General features: G+C 54.8%; 1 protein-coding gene across 2 annotated transcripts in view; it reads left to right on the plus strand.

Moving 5' to 3' along the window:
- Positions 1-18,918, plus strand: part of Hic2 (HIC ZBTB transcriptional repressor 2) — a 28,197-nt gene extending 9,279 nt beyond the window's left edge. For both annotated transcript variants that reach the window (XM_010620671.3, XM_010620670.3), the window contains exons 2-3: positions 9,800-9,897; positions 12,281-18,918. In XM_010620671.3, coding sequence (XP_010618973.1) covers positions 9,872-9,897; positions 12,281-14,111 — 1,857 coding nt within the window. In that variant the 5' untranslated portion in view covers positions 9,800-9,871 and the 3' untranslated portion in view covers positions 14,112-18,918. The remainder of the gene's footprint in view (positions 1-9,799; positions 9,898-12,280) is intronic.
- The last annotated feature ends 1,576 nt before the right edge of the window (positions 18,919-20,494 follow it).

A 20,494-nucleotide genomic window follows, 5' to 3' on the forward strand; every position in this document is an offset into this window, starting at 1 on the left:
TTCTAAAGCTGTGCCGAAGATTTTTCTAATTTGACTCTCTCCCCTTTCCTATTTGGAATAAGAAAACTTGATCCCTGATCTCTGGCTGTAGCTTCTGAACCATTTGTTGGAAGCAGTGGAGACATGGAGTGGATTCCCCATCCCATGCAGGACTCTGGGATGCTTCCTTCTGCCTGGCAGTTTGTTTTGACCTCAAATTTCTGATGACCTTCCCTGTTTTCTTCTTGGTTTCCTCCCTTTAATATGCCCAGGTGGCTTGCTTGAGGTCCTCGCTGGGTGCTTTTTGGTGTCCTACTATTTGGATCTCTTCTGCCCAGATCTTAGTTTCCTGTTCTTTCAGGATGTGAGAGCCCCTGTTTCCCCCTCCCAGTGTGAGACCTTAGGATGATTAAAGAACATTTAAGTGTGGTTTTCAACTTTAGGTGGCTGAGTCTGCTCCTCATAAGATTTTCAAGTGGTCTCAAGGTTTCATGAGAATTCCCTCTTCAGGACTGACACTCCCGGACTTCTTCTTCTTTTTTTTTTTTTTGGTACCGGAGATTGAACTTGGGTCCATGTGTTTGCAAGGCAGGCCACCAAACCGCTGAGCTAAATCCCCGGCCCCCACTCCTGGACTTCTGACACGATGCCAGCTTCCTGCCTCTATTCTGCCTCTTGTGATGTGGTGGTTATTATTTGCAGGCTCGGGGTGGTCACTGGCCTCGGTCTACTTGGTAGACCACCACCCAAAAGTGTCTGTGTACTTTATGGCCTTTTTGTTTGTTTGTTGTTTTGAGACAGGGTCCCACTATGTAGTTGAGACTGCCCTGGAACTCACTGTGTAGCCCAGGCTGGTCTCAAACTCACAGCGATCCTCCTGCCTCAGCCTCCCTAGTGCTGGGATTACAGGTGTGCGCCACCACGCCCGGCTCTGTGCACTTTATGGAATTGAAGTGCACCCTGTGGAGAGAGTACACAGCTCTAAGAACTCAGACAAGTGAACATGCTTGTGTAACCAGCATTCAGATTGAGAAACAAGCCCAGAACCCTTCTGCGAGCCCTTTGCAGTCCTTCCTAATGCTCCTCGTCACAGCTTCAGCACTGCCTGCTTTTGAAATCACATAAGTGAAACTGTACCTCATAGTTTCTTTGCATCTGGCGTCTTTTGTCAGCAGTATGTGTTTGAGAGATTCATCTGCACTTTGTTGAGTGTAAGTGAAACCAAATGAATCAGCTGTTTGACCTCTCAGTAGCTAGTTTCATATCATTCAACCTAAATATGAGATGCTGTGGTAGCTTCCTGAGGAGCTGGGGATTACAGGTGTGTGCTGTTGTGCCAGAGACCCCTGTCTCTGCACATCTGGGATTTGCTTTTAGTCTTTGTTGACTAGTTAAAGTCCATCATTAGGGCCCAGGATTTAGCTCAGTGGTTCCGCCAACTGCCTCGAAAGCAGAAGGACTCCAGTTCGATTCTCGGTACCAAAAAAACAAACAAAAAATCCATCATTACTGTTTGGCATGGAATTTTTTTTTGTTTGTTTTTTGCTGCCAAAACAAAAGACTTGAGATGCATGCTATCTCAGTTTTGTACTATCCAGAGGGTCACACTGCAGTGCAGCAGGACATTAGTTGCTTTTTTTTTTTTTTGTACTGGTGATTGAACTCAGGACCTTGTGCTGGCAAGGCAGGTCAGGTGCCACTGAGCTAAATCCTGGCCCTGTAGTTTTTTTTTTAATACCAGTTTGCCCCAGAGCTTTTACCATTCTCGGAGAGGAATGTGGGTGAAGAGTTAGCAGCCACCCTTTTCTTGGGGGGGCTTATCTACACTGGGGAGTGATTCATCTTTTTTTTTGGTCATTGGAATGTTTTCTTTTATGAAAATGGTGGTAGATGATAGGTTTTGTTTTGTTTTGTTTTTCTTTCTTTTTTAAAATCCTTTAGAGTCTACTTGGCATAAGAAATTGTTAGCTACCAGGATTGGATTTGAGATTGGGGAAGTGGAGGGCTGGACCTGGAGCCGTGGGCTAGGGCTAGGCAATCAGCTCTGTGACTCACTGTGACATGGACCTGCCTTTGGGGCTCAGTTGCCTCATTGGGAGGACGTCCTCAGGCAGCTGAGATGAGGATGATAGTCCCTGAGGCCCGGGTTTCCCTGTGCCCTTTTAACTCTTTGCGTGTGGAATTTCCAGCTATTTACTGCTATACTGTCAGTTGCTTTTCCTTCTTCTCTTCCTCATGGATTTCTCCGTCTCTTTCTTTTTTTCTTTTTGGTACTAGAGATTGAATCCAGGGCCTCGCACATGCTAGGCAAGTGCTCTGGCCCCCAGTTACACTGCCAGCCTGTAGAACCGTCTCTCTATCCGTTGCCCACACCTCTTCTGTGTTGAGGGTTTGATGTTCAGAAACCTCCCCCCAACCTGTCACCACTGTCCCGGCTCCAGGGCACCTGGATGTAGGCTGGACCTCACTGTCTCATCTGTCTCGTGTTCGGGGTCTGCCATTTATGGTTACCACTTGCTGGGATTGTTGACTTTGCTGGGAAATTTGTCTTCCTTTTGGCTTTGTGTTTTTTGTTTGTTTTTTTTCCTTTTATCTAATCCCTCAGTTGAGCACTTTTTTTTTTTTTTTTTTGGAGACAGGGTCTCGCTATGTGGTTCAGATTGCCCTGGAGCTCACTGTGTAGGAAGAAGGAAAAGCAATTGACAGTATAGCTGATCTTGAACTCACAGTGATCCTCCTGCCTCAGCCTCCCGAGCTGGATTACAAGTGTGCTCCACCACAGTTGAGCACTTTCTGATTGCAGAACAGTGGGCTTTCCTAGCAGTAAAAAGCCCATGCCCCAGGCAGCACTTCTCTTTGTGAATGCACATTGCTTTTCCAGGGGCTAAGATGCAAGCTCTATTTGGTATCTCAGAGTGGGATCTGGGAATTTTCATTTGTAAAGAGCTCCTAGGTGATGTTGCTGCTATTCCTTGGCCGCACCCACGACTGAGCAAGAAGTGGGAGTTTGGGGCCATAGAGGCCTCTGAGAAGCACATATGGGGACTGTCTTGCCTCTCATTTTCCACTTGTCTTTGCCTGGGTGGGATGGATGGCAGGTGCCCTCTGCCCTGCTGTCCTGCCAACTTCGTGGTACTTCTGTGCTGTAGCTCCCTGTGAGTCATGTAGCCATAGCTCGGGTCCCTCCCAGGAGGTCAGGACAGTGTTGGCACAGTTTAGAGCCAAGCCTGGTTTTTCTAATACTCTTCACGTTTTTCAGTTGCACCTCATCTTCAAGTATCTCTCCCTGAAAGCAAGCACAGCCAGGCAGAACCAGGCCTGGGCCCTCTCTGGGACAGCATCAGCAGAGGAAATCTCACTGGTTCAACTCGTGACTGTCTTCGAAGCCAGATATGGTGGCATACACCTGTAATCCTAGCTACTTGGGAGTCTGAGGCAGAATTGCAAGTTTTAGTTCAGCGTGGGCAATTTAATATGACCCTATGTTACAGTAAACATTTTAGTAGCAGTGTTTGTTTGTTTGTTTGTTTTTTGTACCGGGATCGAACCCAGATCCCTGCGTTTGCAAGGCAGGCTGTGGAACCATTGAGCTAAATCCCTGGCCCACAGTAAATATTTTAAAAAAAGGGCCGCGGCCAGGTGTGGTGGTGCACGCCTGTAATCCTAGCACTTGGGAGACTGAGGCAGGAAGATCTCAGTGAGTTCGAGACCAACCTGGGCTACATAGTGAGTTCTAGTTCAGTCTCAACTACATAGTGAGGCCCTGTCTCAAAAAAACCAAAAAAAACCAAAAAACAAAAAACAAACAAAACAAAACAAAAACAAAAAAAAGGGCTAGGGGGAGGTATCTTAATGATAGAGTACTTCCTAGTGTGCTGAGGTGCTGGATTTAATCCCAGCACCACAAAAGAACAAAGCCAGGAGTGCGAGAAGGGGATGAGGCTATGCTTTTGGGGGAAGCACGGTTTGGGGGCCACGGGGCCTGGTGGGGTACTGCACTTTACTTTCAAGAGGGAACAGTACAGGACCAGGCGTGGTGGTGCACGCCTGTAATCCCAGCACTCAGGAGGCAGAGGCAGGAGGATTGCTACAAATTTGAGGCCAGCCTGGGCTACATAGTGAGTTCAGGGCCATTCTGAACAAATCAAGACCCTGTCTCCAAAAAAAAAAAAAGAACCCATATGGGTTGGTGGTTAGGGTAACAGGCAGAGCTCAGCTCAGCGTGGGCAGCGTGAGGTCTCCAGTAGGCCCCTCGGGGCTTTCAGGATGGGTTTGGGGAAGTCATAGAGCTGGGGTGGATGCCGTCTCTTGCTTTGGGTAACAGAGCTGGCCTGAGGTGAGGGAAAAGGCCAGTAGACCCTCATCACCACATCACCAGTGTGCCGAGTGGAACCCAAGTGTCTGTTTCGTAGAAGCTTCCGTGGACATAGGGCTGGGCTCCTGGCGTGCACGGAGCCTGTTGCTTTCCAGGAGGACAGTCTGGGAGGAGAGCCAAGAGCACCTGGCCAGCATCCAGACCTGGGCTAGATTACATGGCCAGGCTTGCCCAGAGTGGTTTGCCCCATCCAACACCAGCCCATGCCTAGGCGAGCATGGTAGGAGGTCACGGAAACTGGAGTTGTTCTTAGTCCCCCGGAGCAGACTGAGTGATGGGGCTCCACCTGTCCCTTTTGGTAGAGCTGATCTTGTGCTCTCACAGTGGGTGTGGGAGAGCAGCTGCTTCGGCTCCTGGGAACAGCCTGGTAGTCAAATCGCTCCATGAGCCTTGTTACCGGTCCTGTCTCAAAATGAGGTGACGAAGGTTGACCAGAGCCCTGGAGTGAGGCTTTGAGTCCTACTTGTTCTTGTCACCTTGAGCAAGTTGCTTAACCCCCAAGAACATTTTCTTATCTGCGACTAGAGGTGAAGATAATTCTCACAAGGCTGTAGCAGGCTTCAGTGACCAGACCTGTTGACCGATACCCCCAGCCCCTGTCATACCGGCTGAGGAAGCTGCATAGGCTGTGGTGGAGGGCCGTGACGGGCAGGGCTTCATGGAGGAGACATGGGCTGAGGGGACAGAATGAATGGAGTCTTGTGCTCCGCCCTGGCCTGGCTCTTGGGTCCAGCCGGGGCCTCGGGGCTCTTCTGGATCCTGAGCCGCTTTGCCCTTTCCAGGCAGTCTCTGCCCGCTGTGGGAGTGCTCACCCATTGGGCCGCGCCTGGAGCGTGAGGTGGACATAATTGGGAGTGGTGCAGGTGTGGGACCAGGGATTATGCCGCCCTCAGATTTAGATTTGGGGGTCGCAGTGGATGTTCCGTATCCTCCGTGACACTGGTCGGATACGCTTGGAAGCTGCGTGCTGGCTGTGCTCTTCCTGGCATGACTTGTCGTGCCTGGCAGAGGTGCTTTCTCTCAGCTGTCTCAGTGCCAGCGGAGGGTGCCTGTCTTGCTCGTGCTTCTGGGTAGGTATTCCTTTGTGGAAGCAGCCCTCTCCATTTAGTTCTTTGGGGTGTGCCGGCCAGGAGCGTCTCCGTCCCCTAGGCCTCATGCTGAAGTGTCTTTCTGAGGAAGTGAGGGACGGTCACCAGGGAGGGGTGGGATGAGAAAGTCCTGGAGAGCCGAGCCGCAGTCTGCGTCAGGGAAGCTTCCCCGCCCCGCCCTTTACCCTTTTCACCAGGCCTCTTGGTTGGCCGTGAGGCAGGAAGAATTCCAGTCCAGGTGCCCGCAGTCGCCTCCAGGAGGGCTCGTTCCTGCCTCAGGGATCAAGCATTGAGTGGGAGAAGGGTGAGAAGTATCACGTGGCCTGGTGGGATAGGCTGTGGTCTCCGATGAAGGACTGCCAGCCTGGTGTCCAGAGGGGGACCCCAAGGAGGCCCAGTGACCAAAGCAGTTCAGAGTGAGCGGCCTGTGAAGTCCAGGTTCAGGGCAAGGTTGGTGTCCAGGCCGAGGCGGGGCAGCACCTGTGGGAATGGAGTTGTTCTCTCCATGAGCAGGGATCGCGTTCCTCTTCTTTCATGGCCTTGGAGAGACGCTGAGCCACAGCATGTTCTCCTGCCCATTGGACAGAGAAGCCCGGAAGTAGCCTGGCCCAGCCCCTGAGGCCGCATGCACTGGCAGAGCTAGACATTGAGGCAGGCAGGGGATCTTGGTCCCCTGGGATCAGGGATCAGTGAGGGCCTCAACAGCGCCAGGCTGAGGGTCTGGAGACGGTGAGGTGAGGGTGGGACGCCGCAAGCCCTGTGCCCCGCCGTCCTCATTGGCTGTTCGTAGGATGTCTCTGGGGTTGTGGGTACAGGGGACAAAGGTTTGTGGGGCAGTGGGTAGACCCAGAGCGTGTCTTGGGCCCGGGGTGTTCATTGCCCTCTGGAGATACACAGGGCTGCCCAGTCAGGAAGAAGCTGGAGGAACGGTGGCTGCTCTGCTCACAGGAGCTGCTCCCATGTGCCCTTGGGCTCTGTGCCCATTGGTAAGTGGGTACTGAACCCTGAACTGGCATCACAGGTGGGCTGGAAACCAGCAACAGGCGAGGTGCTCGTGTCCATGGCTGAAAGTGACCTAACCCAGGCCATTCTCTCTCGTGAGGAGGTGAGAAGTGGGTGGGTGCTGTCATGAGGGCTCAGATAAACTGGGCAGATGTTAGGGGCATCTGCTTGGTCACGGGGAAGGTAGTACACGGGCTTCTGAGCCACTGAGCCCGTGAAGGTTAAAGGGTGAAGCGCACAGAAAGGGGCTGTGTGGCCCGGTAGACAGCAGTGCCCGGTAAATGGTACTGGCGTTGTGTGCAGGAAAGAAGGGAAGGCATCACGCTGCTGAGATGGGTATGTTTTCTGGAGGGCTCTCCAGTGGGTGTGGGCTTGATTTCATCTGAGGTGAGATTTCTACACAATGAACTAGAGTGCCGTAATGGACTTCCAGCGGGGTGGAGCTGTCCATGACCCAGAACATGCCTCCTGTCCAGGACCTCAGCTCAGCCAGGCCCGGCCCTGCCCTGCCCTGCCCTTACAGGCCGCTAAAATTTAGTTCCTCCCGGGTTGGTTTTTCCTGGTCTAGATCTTGATGTGAATGAAGTCAGGCCTTCTCTACTCTTCGATAAGGCTTCTTCCACTCAGCTCATGTCTGTGTGAGATTTGTCCATGTATGTGCAGCCATTCTACCTTTTTTTCTTTGAAGGATTGTACACTCTTAAAAACTGTTAGTGGAGTAACATTTTCATCTAAAGGTGAGTTTATTGAGATGGTACTCATCATAAGGCACATCTGTGTAGAGACTGTAGGTTTCAGATAATCCCGTCCGTAAAGAGCACCTCATTCACCAGTTGGCTAAGTGTACCCCCAAAGTAGGCCTTGCTAGTTTGGGTGGGGCTGGATCTTCCAGTGTGGTTGCTTTATGGGAGGGAGGACAGGGGCCTCTGGTGCCTCCAGAGGCTCATGGGTTTAGCTCCCCTTGGTGTTGCCAGTAGTTGAAAGGCATCTCAGTTTTGTGCTGTCTGGAAAGGGGGCTGTGCCTCAGATTTTTCCTGTAGTATGGGGTGGGGAGGGGAGAGGAGGGTCAGCCACTGTGTTGCCCTCTCCACGGGACAAGGATATTGACCATTCCATCACCAAGGCCATCTAATAGTGGGCCTGGGAAGGTATCCAGACATTTTGTTCTACCCTATCTTTGTTCAAGGTGAGAGCCCGTCCTTGCCTTCTGAGGTTGGTCCTTATGGGGTCCATCCACAGGGGATCTGGAGCTGGGGGTTTCCTAACCAGGGTCCCAGTTTCTGTGCCACCCTTCTTTGTACCTTCCCTGGGTCCTTTGAAAGTTTTGTGCCTGTGAAAGGGTAGGTCAGTGATGATGAGCCTTTAAAGTTTTCAGTGATACAGCCCACTGAGGCATGCATGCCGTAGTTCACCACCCCTAGGCTAAGTCATAGCCCTGCAGGTGCATCTGTTCAGCCTTGAGCGCCCAGTCTTGCTGTTCCACTGGTTCGGTCCCGGGTATCCTAGGAGCCAGTGCTCTGGGCCAGCAGTGGTGTGGGACTGAACTTGCTCTCCTTGGGCTGACAGCCACATTGTTTGGGTTTCCTTACAGTGGCTGCTGGGTAGCAGCCTGTGTCCTCATCCCTAGTGCCTGCCAGGTTTGAGGACTGGCCTCTGTATGGAGCTTTACCCTACGAGCACCCACAACCATGTTTCTGGGTCCTTGGCTCTCCCCCAGGCAGGGTCTCTCCAGGGTAGGTGCCTGGTAGAGAGTCGGTAGGGTAGAGATCTCTGGCTGACTTGTCATTGGGGTTAGGAAGAAAAGAGCAGTGCTTTGTAGACTGCAGGGGATGGCAGGGTTGGGTGTGGGCCCTTGAGGCGAGGATAGATTTTCACTGTAGGCAGTACTTGTGGAGGACTCTCCCACCCCTGAGGTCCTCGGGCCACCCTGAATTCTTCTCTACCATTCATTCTCTGGTGTACAGTAGCCTGTCAGACCTGTCAGGGGTGGGTAACCACTGGTTGCAGGGTCTGTGGGCGCTGAGGCAGAAGTCACTGCGTGATCCAGGTTGTGAGGGGAGTGAGGCAGGGAGCAGGTGGGTCGGCTCAGGCTTCCCGGTGGGCGATCGGCTGGCTCACGCACCACCTGTGACTTCCGTGGGTCCTTCGGGGCTGTCCTCACCGGTGTTCTGGTGACCTCTGCACCCTTCCAAGGCCGGGCTTCTGCTCTATCTTTTGACAAACTTTTACCTACTCTTGGGTAAGGAGACCCAGGCCTGGTCCTCATTAAATTTGTTTGGAGCTCTTGGTTCTGTACCACCAGAGCTGGTTTTGCTGCCCTTGGGGACTTTGGTGGAATCCTGAGCCAACCATATGCCCCTCTTTCCACCCCTACCCACCAGCCCCCATCCTGCTCACACTCCTGCGCCATCAGAGGGAAGCTGGGCCAAGGGCTGGAGAGACAGCTGGCAGCCTGAAGCTGGGGCCTCAGCCTCAGGCCTGCACCCGGGTCTGGTCACATTCCTGAGGGACCTGCTGAGCCTCCCTGGCCCTGGGGGTTGGGTGGAGGAGGGGTGGGCAAGGATGGGTTCCAGGCTGCGGTGGCCCCTCCCCCACCCCGCTCCATTCCAAGGAATCCCAGGCTGACTCGAGTGGGGTGCAGAGACCCAGAGCCCTAAGGGCCCTCTCGTGGAGCACCTAGAGCTCTGGGAAAGAAGGGCCCTTGCTCATCTGGCAGCAGCTGCCAGCTGCTTTGGCGGGCTGGTATTGAAAGGCCAGCCTGCAGCTGGGGCAAGCCTTCGGGCGGTGAAACCTCCAGAGAGGGGAGGCCATGTGGTCAGGCTGGGCAGGAGGGGGCTGGGCCCTCTGGGGAGGAGAAGATCTGGGAGGGAAGGAGGCATGGAAGCTAGAGGCGGTTGAGACTGGTTCTTATAAATAGCCTTTGCACAAGTGGCTCCAATTTTGACCTTTTGTTATGTAAATGGGCCAGCCTGAGGAGGGTCTGCGTGGGCCTCCTGCCACCTCTCTGCAGCCTGGCTGGAATTGTGTGCCTGCCACCAGTACCCCCAGCCTAGGTGGCCCCTGGGGAGCCCTAAATCTCCAGAGCATATGTCGGGAAAGTAGTGAATGCCCTCTCCGCTTTTCAGATCTGCTCCCGGGCTCCTCATCCTTCCTTGCCTTTGGGTGTGACTGTAGGGCACTGTGGCCACTGTCTCTTGCTTGGCAGCCCCTACGGATTCTACACCATATAGAGTCCCTGACCTTTCTGGGAGTGAGGGATCCAGGGCCACCAGTTGCCTCTCTTTCATAGTCCCCTCTTCCTCCCTCTCGATGATGCCTGTCTGAGCAACCAACCAACCATCTGTCTTCTCCCCAGGTGACCAGGCATTGATGCACCCCCAGGAAGCCCACGCACTCGAGGAGGCTGTCCCCTCTGGCTGCTGCTCACATGGTTTCTGGGCCCCTGGCACTCCGGTAGGCCGAGGGGGAGCCCTGGGGGAGGGAGGATGGCTGTCTGCTCCTGTCCCTTGGGCCCTCTGGGTAGTGTGTGCAGCTCTGGCCTGGCCAGTGATCCTCTGTGTGTGCAGTACTGGGTGGTGTAGAGGAAGCAGCCCCTCTGTTAAGCAGGGCATTGTGCAGGATAAGAGGAAGAGCAGGGAAATACTCAGTGGGCCTTGGAAAGATGGAAATGGCCCTTCCAGGGCAGAAGGACCAAGGCTGTGGTCAGAGGTGCCCAGGACAGTACATAAGGCCAACCTTAGTACCAAGCAACTCCCAGTGGAGGGAAACAGCACCACCAGCCCCATCTCTAACCCCTTATCGCAAAGGAGGAGATGGGGTCCGTAGCCGGGGAGGGCATGTCTCTGCCCGAGTGGCCACCTGAGCCCGGCCTGGCCACAGGCTTCCACGGGACAGGGGTCCATGGACACGGGCACTTTCTCCACTGGTTTATGGCTGCTGGCAATGGAGCAGTAGAGCCCATAACATGAAGCTGTGATTTCTGTTCCCTCCAGCCTCTCTGGCAGTTCCCATAAGCATCTCTGTCCCCTCCCACTCAGGGCCCACTCTCTGGAAGTCGTTGAACCTGCTCCAAACCTCATTACCACGGGGACCTCCTACCTTTCCCCCAGGGTGGCAGAGCAGAGTCTTGGAGGGGATTGTGTCCACCGTACCCTGCTTTCCTTTCCCACCACACAGATGTTTTCCCCAGCCCCTTGTCTGCTCTTGTTTGTAGACAGATGGAGAAACCTGGTATTGCATGTACCCCAGAGTTCCAGAGCTCACTGTCAGTGAACATGGGTAGGACACACACTAAAAGCTAGCACTCAGAGCCGGGCGTGGTGGCTCACACCTGTAATCCCAGCACTTGGGAGGCTGAGGCAGGAGGATCACTGTGAGTTCAAGACCAGCCTGGGCTACGCAGTGAGTTCCAGGTCAGTCTCAACTACATAGTGAGGCCCTGTCTCAAAAAAACAAAAAAAAGCTAGCACTCAGAGCTTCACAGCAAACACCTGATATACCTGCTGCTTGCTCTGGGGGAGGACTTGGCTAAGCCAGGCCAGGCTAAGCAGCTTAGGAAGATGCTCAAAGGCTGAATATTTCAGGAACTAACCGTCTTCCACTCCTTGTGCCTCACTGGCTTTGTAGGCACAAAGAACCCAAGATGTGCCTTCCATGCTGGGGCCCAGAACAGTGGGTCACCTGGTTCCCCACACTTGGCAAGGGGGCAAGCCAAGGGCAGAAGAACCAATGGGCCCATAGTAGGCCAGGTGACCCCCTCCTCACTACCCCTGCACCAGCAGGCTAGTGAGTTCCTGTGGAGACCAAAGGCATTTATGTGTTTACACACACACACAAACTGGGGATTGAAGCCAGGGCTTTCACGTTGAGCTACATCCCCAGCCATTTTTTAAATTTTGAAACAGGGTCTTGTTAAATTTTCTAGGCTGTGCTACAATTTGTGATCCTCCTGCCTCAGCCTCTCAGAGTGCTGGGATTATAGGTTTGCACTACCGCGCCTGGATTATTACATAGTGATCTCTGTTATCATCTGTGTCAGCCTTGCAGGCAGGGGCCAGCTGGCAGGCTCCCCCAGACTCAGATGGTGGCTGCTTTTCCTAGAAAGGGTGTAAGGCTAAGGTTGTTTGAGAGGTACCCCAGTGGAGAGCAGAGGTTGCCAACCGGAGGCCAGCTAATGATGTGGCCAATATAATATTTGTAAAAAGAACTTTCTTTTCTTTTCTGTTGTTGTTGTTGTTGTTTTCTTTGGGGGGAGGCTGTTGGGGATCGAACTTGGGTCCTTGTGCTTGTGAGGCAGGTGGCAGAAGCACTGAGCTAAATTCCTGGCCCAAGAACTTTCTTTTAGCATAGAGAGATTATACATGAATATCTGGATTTCAGGTTTGTCTGGAAAGCTAGGAAGACCAACCTGTGAGTCTGCTCGCCTAGGCAGGACCAGTCAAGGGCTCCTGTACCCCTAGAAGGGCCTCTGCTGTTCGAATTCCATAGCCACCTGCTGCTTATTTTGAATTCCTGCTTGTCCCTGTGGGCTACTTTGGTGTGTACCTGGCATGTAAAGTCATTTCAGACCCCAGTTTGCTCAGCACCTTCATTTTCTCCATAGTGCAGATTGGTGGGAGGGTTGCTTTGTTTTTTGCCAAACGGCTTGAGTCCTTGGTGAGGTGATGCCCTCGCCCTCACAGCGCCGGTACCGTGTAGACTCTTCCCTGGGGGGATAGGACTGAGCCTGGTTCCATTCCCAGGTCAGTATAGGGGCCCCTTTGGGTGCTACAGAGAACTGTGCCCTGCCCTAGGGCCCCGGCACTAGTTTAACCTCTCTGCCTGTTCTTGCCTGCAGGTGGTACGCGTGGGCAGGGTGTGGGGACATGGGGCCCGACATGGAGCTGCCCAGTCACTCGAAACAGCTCCTGCTGCAGCTGAACCAGCAGAGGACCAAGGGCTTCCTATGTGATGTCATCATCATGGTGGAGAACTCCATCTTCCGGGCCCACAAGAATGTCTTGGCTGCCAGCAGCATTTACTTCAAGTCCCTGGTCCTGCACGACAACCTCATCAACCTGGACACAGACATGGTCAGCTCCACGGTGTTCCAACAGATCTTGGACTTCATCTACACCGGCAAGCTGCTGCCCAGCGACCATCCTGCCGAGCCCAACTTCAGCACTCTCCTCACTGCCGCCAGCTACCTCCAGCTGCCTGAATTGGCAGCCCTCTGCCGCCGCAAACTCAAGCGGGCTGGTAAGCCCTTTGGCTCTGGACGGGTGGGAGCCACCGGCATGGGGCGGCCACCCCGCAGCCAGCGACTGTCCACCACCTCTGTCATTCAGGCTCGGTATCCGGGGCTCGTGGACGGACACAAGGGGGCCCATGCACCCCAGGAGCTTCCCCCAGCCAAAGGCTCCGATGATGAGCTCTTCCTCAGTGGCTCCACCCAGGAGAGCACGCACAGCCTGGGCCTGGGGGTCTGTCCCGCCGGCGGCGAGATGGGCCTGGGGGGCTGTGGCAGCAGCACCAATGGGAGCAGTGGGGGCTGTGAGCAAGAGCTAGGCCTGGACCTGTCCAAGAAGAGCCCGCCCCTGCCTACCACCATCCCCGGCCCCCACCTGACCCCCGATGACCCAGCCCAGCTGAGTGACAGTCAGCACGGCTCACCCCCCTTGCCCTCTGCCCTGCCTGTTGCCAACAGTGCCTCTTACACTGATCTGGGTGGCACCCCTGATGAGCCTCTGGATTTGGATGGAGCCGAAGACAACCCCCTGAGCCTGCTGGAGGGGCCCGGCGGGCAGCCTCGGAAGAGCCTCCGGCACTCGGCCCGGAAGAAGGAATGGAGCAAGAAGGAGCCTGTGGCCGGCTCCCCCTTTGAGCGGAGAGAAGCTGGGCCCAAGGGCCCCTGCTCTGGAGAGGAGGGCGAGGGGCTCGGGGACAGGGTTCCCAATGGCATCTTGGCTGCCAGCGTCGGTGGGGGCGGCCCCAGCGTGCCCTATGGGGAGACTGCGTATCCCTGCAAAGGAGAGGATGAGAATGGCAAGGACGGCAGCGAGGACAGCGGGCAGAGCGGGAGCGAGGGCGGCAGCGGCCACGCGGGCGCGCACTACATGTACCGGCAAGAGGGCTACGAGACGGTGTCATACGGGGACAACCTGTACGTGTGCATTCCCTGCGCCAAAGGGTTCCCCAGCTCCGAGCAGCTCAACGCCCACGTGGAGACGCACACGGAGGAAGAGTTGTTCATCAAGGAGGAGGGAGCCTATGAGACCGGAAGCGGGGGCACCAAGGAGGAGGCTGAGGACCTGTCGGCGCCCAGCGCAGCCTATGCGGCGGAGGCTCGGCCCTTCAAGTGCTCCATCTGTGAGAAGACCTACAAGGACCCGGCCACTCTGAGGCAGCACGAGAAGTCGCACTGGCTGACGCGGCCCTATCCCTGTGAGGTCTGCGGGAAGATGTTCACACAGCGCGGCACCATGACGCGCCACAAGCGGAGCCACATGGGCCTGAAGCCCTTTGCCTGCAACGAGTGTGGCATGCGCTTCACCCGCCAGTACCGCCTCACCGAGCACATGCGTGTGCACTCCGGCGAGAAGCCTTATGAGTGCCAGCTCTGCGGGGGCAAGTTCACCCAGCAGCGCAACCTGATCAGCCACCTGCGCATGCACACCTCCCCCTCCTAGAAGCCAAAGACCCGTGGACACCCTCAGACTCGCCACCCGGGAGCCCACAGGAAGAGAAGCAAGGCGGCACGGCGGGAGGGACCAGAGCCCAGGGTCCAGCTGTAGGCGCCTGGTGGCCCCTCTGGACCAGCCTCCCCACACTCAGAGCTTTAATCAACAGTCTGTACCAAGAGAAGCCAAGAGGAGGGAGGCCGGAGGGCCCACCCCTGCGCATGTGGTGCTGGTGACCGCTCTACCTCCCCATCCCGCCCAGGGTCCCCGCTCCCTGCAGGGGCTGCCGCAGAGCTGGTGGGAGTGGGTCACACGGGTCTCACTGGGACCTGGGCCCTTTCCTGCAGGCTGGGCTGGGGAAGGGGAAGGGTGGAGGGGGTGCCCCCTCCATGCTGGTGAGGGACGGGGCTGCCTGTGGCCAAGGGTGGTATCTGGAGCAGGCCCCTACCCGGCAGGGACCGTGTCTGTGTGTGTGCACGTGTGCTTGTGTCTGTGTGGGTGTGCGCGACCCCAGCTCTGAGAGGAGCAGGTGTTGGGGGGAGAGCTCCTTCCCTCCTTGAGCCAGGGTGGCACTGCTCACTGGCGCTGGGACAGTCAGGGTGACCCCACCGCCTACCTCTACAACTAAAGAGCCCTCTGGGCCTGTGTTGCTGTTATTCCTACTGATCTGTTCCTTTTCTGTTGTTACTCTGTTTCGTTTCATTTTGTTTTCCTTTTTGAATTCTGATTTTTAAACCAAAACAAACCATAGTTTATTTTCTTCCTGCCTCTTCAGGGCTGAGCCTGGGTCTGCAGACTGAATGTAACCGGGCAGCTGCCTCTCCCTGTCGTCCCCCCAGCTCTGGCAGCTGCCGTGGGGTGCAGCAGTAAGCCCACCTCTCCAGGCCCAGAAGCCCTCCTTGCCCAAAGGCTTCCGTGGTCCCCAGCCTTGCCTGGGCCACCTCAGGAGAGCGTGCGTTTCCTGTAGTTTCCGAGGAATATTCTTTGTCTAGAGGTACTTGTTTTTTTTGTTTTTTTGTTCTAAGGGAGAAAGCCCCGTGTAAGGTTTGTGGGACTGTTGGAGCTGGAAGGTCTGGGGGTGGGGGGAGGCTGGACTCAACGCCAGGATCATTGGTACTTGCAGTTTTCATTTTTGTGTGTGTGGGCAAGTGTGTTGTGTGTGCTGTGAGTATGGACAGATGTTTCGCTTTCCTTCCTCACTGAATAAGGTGGAGAGACTTCTGACCTTTTGCTACCTCTTGAATCCGCGGAAACAGTATGTTGTTGACAGGCAGTTGAGGCCTAGATGCTTTTGTTTTCCTCTGGGGGGAGTGAGCCCGGCTCGGGCTGGCCTGAGCACCCTCCTGGGTCGGACGCTGTCCTCGGGGCGCCTGCTGCTCGCCGAGCCGGGTGAGAGTTGAGAGACCCTGCTGTGGGGCAGGCTAAGGGGCAGGTACAGGGCATCCAAGCAAGAAAAGCTAGGAGGGGAAGGGGACAGGTCTCAGCAGCTCCCCGCCGGGGCCGGGATGAGGTGGAAGTGAGCCCCTCCCATCCTGTCCCCTCACCTTGAGCTTAGAGCAGTAGCCTCCACCTAGCCAGTGAGGTGTCAGGAGGAGGTGACCAAAGCAAGGGGAGCGAGGATCGGCACCCCTGAGCAGGCCTGGCCCCCAGCCACCCTGGTAAGAGTCTGGCCGCCACGCATAGGCTCAGTTTTGTTGCCTCTTAACCATGGCCTTCTCGGTCAGCTTCAGTACTTGCAAGGGCCTCCGCTGGGCTCCAGGCCAGACCAAGGTTGCCATGCTTGGTCCCAGTGTCCTCAGCCAACTGGAGCTGCAGGGCTGGGCCAACAGGCTTTATCTTCTTCATTCTGTTTCATGTTTTTCTTTTCTTTTTTCCTTTCGATTTTAAGTTCAGACCAAAAAGCTCTAGAGTCATCCCTTACCCCCAGCCCTCCAAAGACCGTCCAGCTGAAAACAGCCTGAGTTCAGGGACCTGAGTGGTGAACGGTGTGTTCTTGGGAGTGAGGGACCTCTGGCCACAGAGGAGGGTTCCTGGCCAAGCCCTCTGAGTGGCGTCCCCAGCTGGCCACTCTTCCCTTTGGGTGGGATACGCAAAGAACTGGATCCTGGGTCTCTGTTCCAACAAGGCAGGCCGAGCACCTGGCGGAGGAGACTCCTGGGCTCCACTGCACCCGGTGCGGGGGCTGAGCTGTGCCAGGCCCCCTGCTCTCTGACCCCACCCCACCCATCAGCACTTAAGCCACATGACACAAAGTCTGTACCGCACGGGAATTGTGCACACGCCTGGCCTCCCGGGCTGTGGGCAGCCACATCTGTGAGGTGACTCAAAAGTAGGTGATTCCTCTGCAGAACTTCAGGGACTGGGAGCAAAGCCCCCTTACTCAACGACGTCTGTGCGACATAGTATTGTACCCACCTTAGTATTGTACCAAGCCTTTTCTGTATTTTAATGAGAAAGCAAAACACTAGTTTCCTATTTAAGATTTTAAGGGTTTACGGGGTGGGGTGGGGTTGACACAACACTTGGTTTTGTTTTCCTTTTCCTTTGACTCCATGTCTGGTGCGTGCTTGAGAGAGTGTGTGTACAGATGTTAAGAGCCTCACAAGGAAATTAGGCCGGAGGAGGCCAAGGCGGCTTTCAGTTCTCCTCTTTAGTCACTTAATTCCTGAATGTTCGGAGAAACAGGAAACAGAATAGGAGATATCATATAGGAAAAAAGATAAAAAACAAAAGAATAAAAAAACAAAAAAAGGGGGAAAAAAAAAAAAGAAAGCTCATACCCAAATTCACAAAACCTATTTTTTAAACCAAAGCACATTTTGAATGAGTATGGAACCTCAATGGGCTCAGAAAAAGATACTAATATATTTATCTCATTGTTTACATAAACTTCTACAGTTTCAGACCTCAGCAGCTGTAAGGCCAGTCCCAGGGAATCCTCACCTTCTGCTGGGAGGTCCTTCGAGTCGGCCCTGGAATGACTCACGGGCAGAGAGAGGTAGTCCTGGGTTCCAGGAACAGGCTTTATGCCTCCCTGGACTCACGTGAGCCCTCATCCCCATTCCTGGGACCTCTCCAAGCCCAGCTGGCACCAAAGAGCTTGGGCTGGTGCTGACCAGCCCCTGAGGCGTTGCTGACTGGACCTTTGTGGTCCTGACCAGCTGGTACAGGGTTGCGGTCAGCTCTGGCTCCAGGACCTGAGTCTGGGCTTGGGCCCCAGGTTGGAAGTGAGCTCCCCCTGCTCTGCCCGTGACTCTCTGGGGTGAGTTGATGTAAGGGTCTCCCTCAAGCCAAAAAGCCAGGACCTTTGCACAGCTCAGTCAACTCAGTGGGTCCCCCCACCCCAGGCAGCAGAAGGGGCTGACTGGGCCTGGTCCTTACCAACACAAGACGGTGCAAACACTCTTAACAGTGTTGTTTTTGTATCAATATGTTTGTGCAGTGATGAATGTATTTATTTCTCAGATTTGGGGCAAGTGAGCAGGTGTGTGGCAAGCTCGGCTCTTCCACTGCCCGCCCCCGCCTGACCGAGCCATAGCAAGGGCTCCTTCAGGATTGCAAAAAAGGAAAAAAGAAAAGATGAACCTTTAAGCAAATAATCTCAGAGACTCGCAGCATAGCCATATACCACAGCCTGTGACATGAACAATCTGGACCCGGACTGACTCCCGAACTCACTGAGTTGGGGGGACAGTTCCCGTCCACCACCGCTGGGGAAGCCGGGCTGCTGGCCCGCTGCCCCGCACCATCAGTATTCACCGGACCTCAGGCCCCTGTGCAGGAGTACGATCTAGCTGGGCCGGCGGGCGGGCAGATCCTTGCCCTCCTGTGGCTGTCCTGAGTAGGGGAGGCCTGGGCAGCTGGGAGGGTGGGACTCGGAAGCAGGTGTTACGTCCACTCTGTCCCCGGGGGCTCGGGGGACGGAAGCTGAAGGCACCAAATCTGGGAAGAGCAGACGGGTCCTCAGTCCTGCCGCGCCCCCTTAAAGGGACCAAAGTTCCGCTCTTCCCAGGAGTCACGTCACGCTGGAGCCCATGTTACTGAACCTGTGAATCGGATGCCAGGAACGAGGGAGGGGAGGGGCCTGACCGGAGCCTCAGTCTGACATTCCAAACCAGGGATGGGTGGGGGCTGTGGGACCGAGGCTGCCCAGGACCCCCTTCCTAGGATGCCCCCGGCTTCAGTCACCCTCTTTAATTTTCTACCAGGAACCCCTCCCCTACCTCACCTTGCTATTTATTGCTATAATTTATTGACCTCAAAGATGCTGCATAACAGACCTCATTTGGGACAGGGAGGGTCCCCAGGGCTCCCCCCCTCCACTTGGCAGGGCCCCGTGGGGCCAGGTGCTGAGGGGAGCCTCTCTGTGCCCAGCCCATCACTCGCTTCCCCCTGCCCCTCTGGGGCCCCCGGTTGGGCACCGGCCCACTTGCAAATACCTCGAGGGGAGGGGAGGGGTGGGTTTCTAGCTGTTTTGTTTCATTGGAACTGGAAGGGGGATCGTGTCCTGTGCCCTCCCAGAGAGGGGAGGGGCACTGGGATCGCACTCCTGTACTGGCCACCACCACCGTCACTCATCACATTGAGTTCACCTCCCTCAAGAATTCGGATAAATTCAGGTTAGAGCTGCAGGTACGCAGCTCTCCAGTGTCATAGAAAAGCAATTTACTGATGACTGATCTCTCCATTCAGAAGCGTGCAGTCTTAATGTACAGTGATGAGAAACTGTTATTTTATGATCTTTTCATTAAAAGCTTGATTGAAAACTATCTGGCGTGGGCCTTTGTTTTTCTGTGGCTATTCTCTGGCAGAGAAAGGGCTTCCAAGCTCTGGGAGGTTGGGCCTGAGACGGGCGCTTGCTCACCTGCCACTTTGCAGCACTCCGGTGGTGTCTGTGGGTCTTGGGCCAAGGAGCCAGCCCTTTGATGCTGCCAGCCCTGTGGGTTCCCCTGACCTGCTCTGGCAGGCTGTGCAGGAAGCAGCGGATAGTGGACAGTTCTGGTGGGGGTGGACCTGGCGTCGGGTGAGGAGGGAGGCCTAGGACGCCCTGGAGCAGCACGGTTGGGCCGCCTCACCTCCCTGAGGCGAAGGATGGTGTTCTCTCCAGGGGTCTCGGTGGTGGGTGGGGTTGGTACTCCCAGAGTGAGCAGACGAATCACAAAAGTGACTGCCAGGCTGGGATGGAGCTCAGTGGCGCTGTGCCTCCCTTGGAAGTGCGAAGTCCTGAGTTTGATCCCCGGTACTGAAAGGAAGAAGAGAATGCCTGGCCCCTCCGACCCCTGCCGAGACTGCTGACCGCTGGTGGCTCCTCCCATAGCTCTCGTTCCTTTGGGTCCGGGTCTCCTAGAGCTTGGGTGTTGCTGCTTTCCATCTCAGTAAGCTGTGTTCAGTTGTCTTGTTTTTTGGTTTTACCAAAGTTACTCCTGTAATTTAAGTGATCACATGGTTCTTAGGCTAGAAATTGCTGCTTTCCATCTCAGTAAGCTGTGTTCAGTTGATTGTTTTTTGGTTTTACCAAAGTTACTCCTGTAATTTAAGTGATCACATGGTTCTTAGGCTAGAGGCATCCACTGTCCTCATCACCCCATCCCATTTTGTAAAACTTTTAATTCAGTACTTCTGCATCTGTCTACGTTGCTGAGTACTGTTGATCCTGATTAGAGAAACTGGTGATGTAACTGGCCCGTCGATAGTCCTCACGTGTGTGGCTGCTGCCAAACCCATGACGTACTGGATCTCCATCTCATGTTTATACAACTCATTTTTCTTGCGTTTAATGTGGTTTTTTCAGTTGCTCGCTTTTACCTTTATCTTGTAGCACTGGGGATCAAACTAGGCCTTCCGCATACCTCCCAGGCCTCGGGTGGTCACTGTTCATTCTTGTTTCACACTGGAAATCGAGCCCCACGACACTACCACAGAGCTACGTCCCTGGCCCTTTTTGATATTGAGACAGGGTCCCACTGAATTGCCCAGATAGGGCCCCAGTTTATGATCTTCCTGCTTCAGCCTCCAGTGCTGGGACTACAGCTGTATGCCACAACTGTGATCGGAACCAGAACCTAGATTCCTTTACGTTCTAGCTCCGGTAGGCCTCCAGCACAGCTTGTCACAAGGACACTGTTTGCTCTGGTTCTTTGTGTGTATTTCATTTTTCCTGGAGCCTGCTAGCGTCTTGCACAGATTCGGGCTGGAGTTCTTTTGGCCTCTGTCCTGCATTAAAGCCCTGTCTTCTGGGTTTCCTATGTTCTTACTCCTGGGTTACATTCTTGGCTTGGTAGCATGCTTCCTTAAGTGCTATCCTGAGAGCACGCTGGAAATGTGCTTTGAGACTGCACATTAGAAATGCTTTTTCTGGGCGTGGTGGTGCACACCTGTAATCCCAGCACTCT

Source organism: Fukomys damarensis, unplaced genomic scaffold (assembly GCF_012274545.1).
Source record: "Fukomys damarensis isolate Sample0158 unplaced genomic scaffold, DMR_v1.0_HiC HiC_scaffold_34, whole genome shotgun sequence".
In the NCBI taxonomy this organism is placed as follows: domain Eukaryota; kingdom Metazoa; phylum Chordata; class Mammalia; order Rodentia; family Bathyergidae; genus Fukomys; species Fukomys damarensis.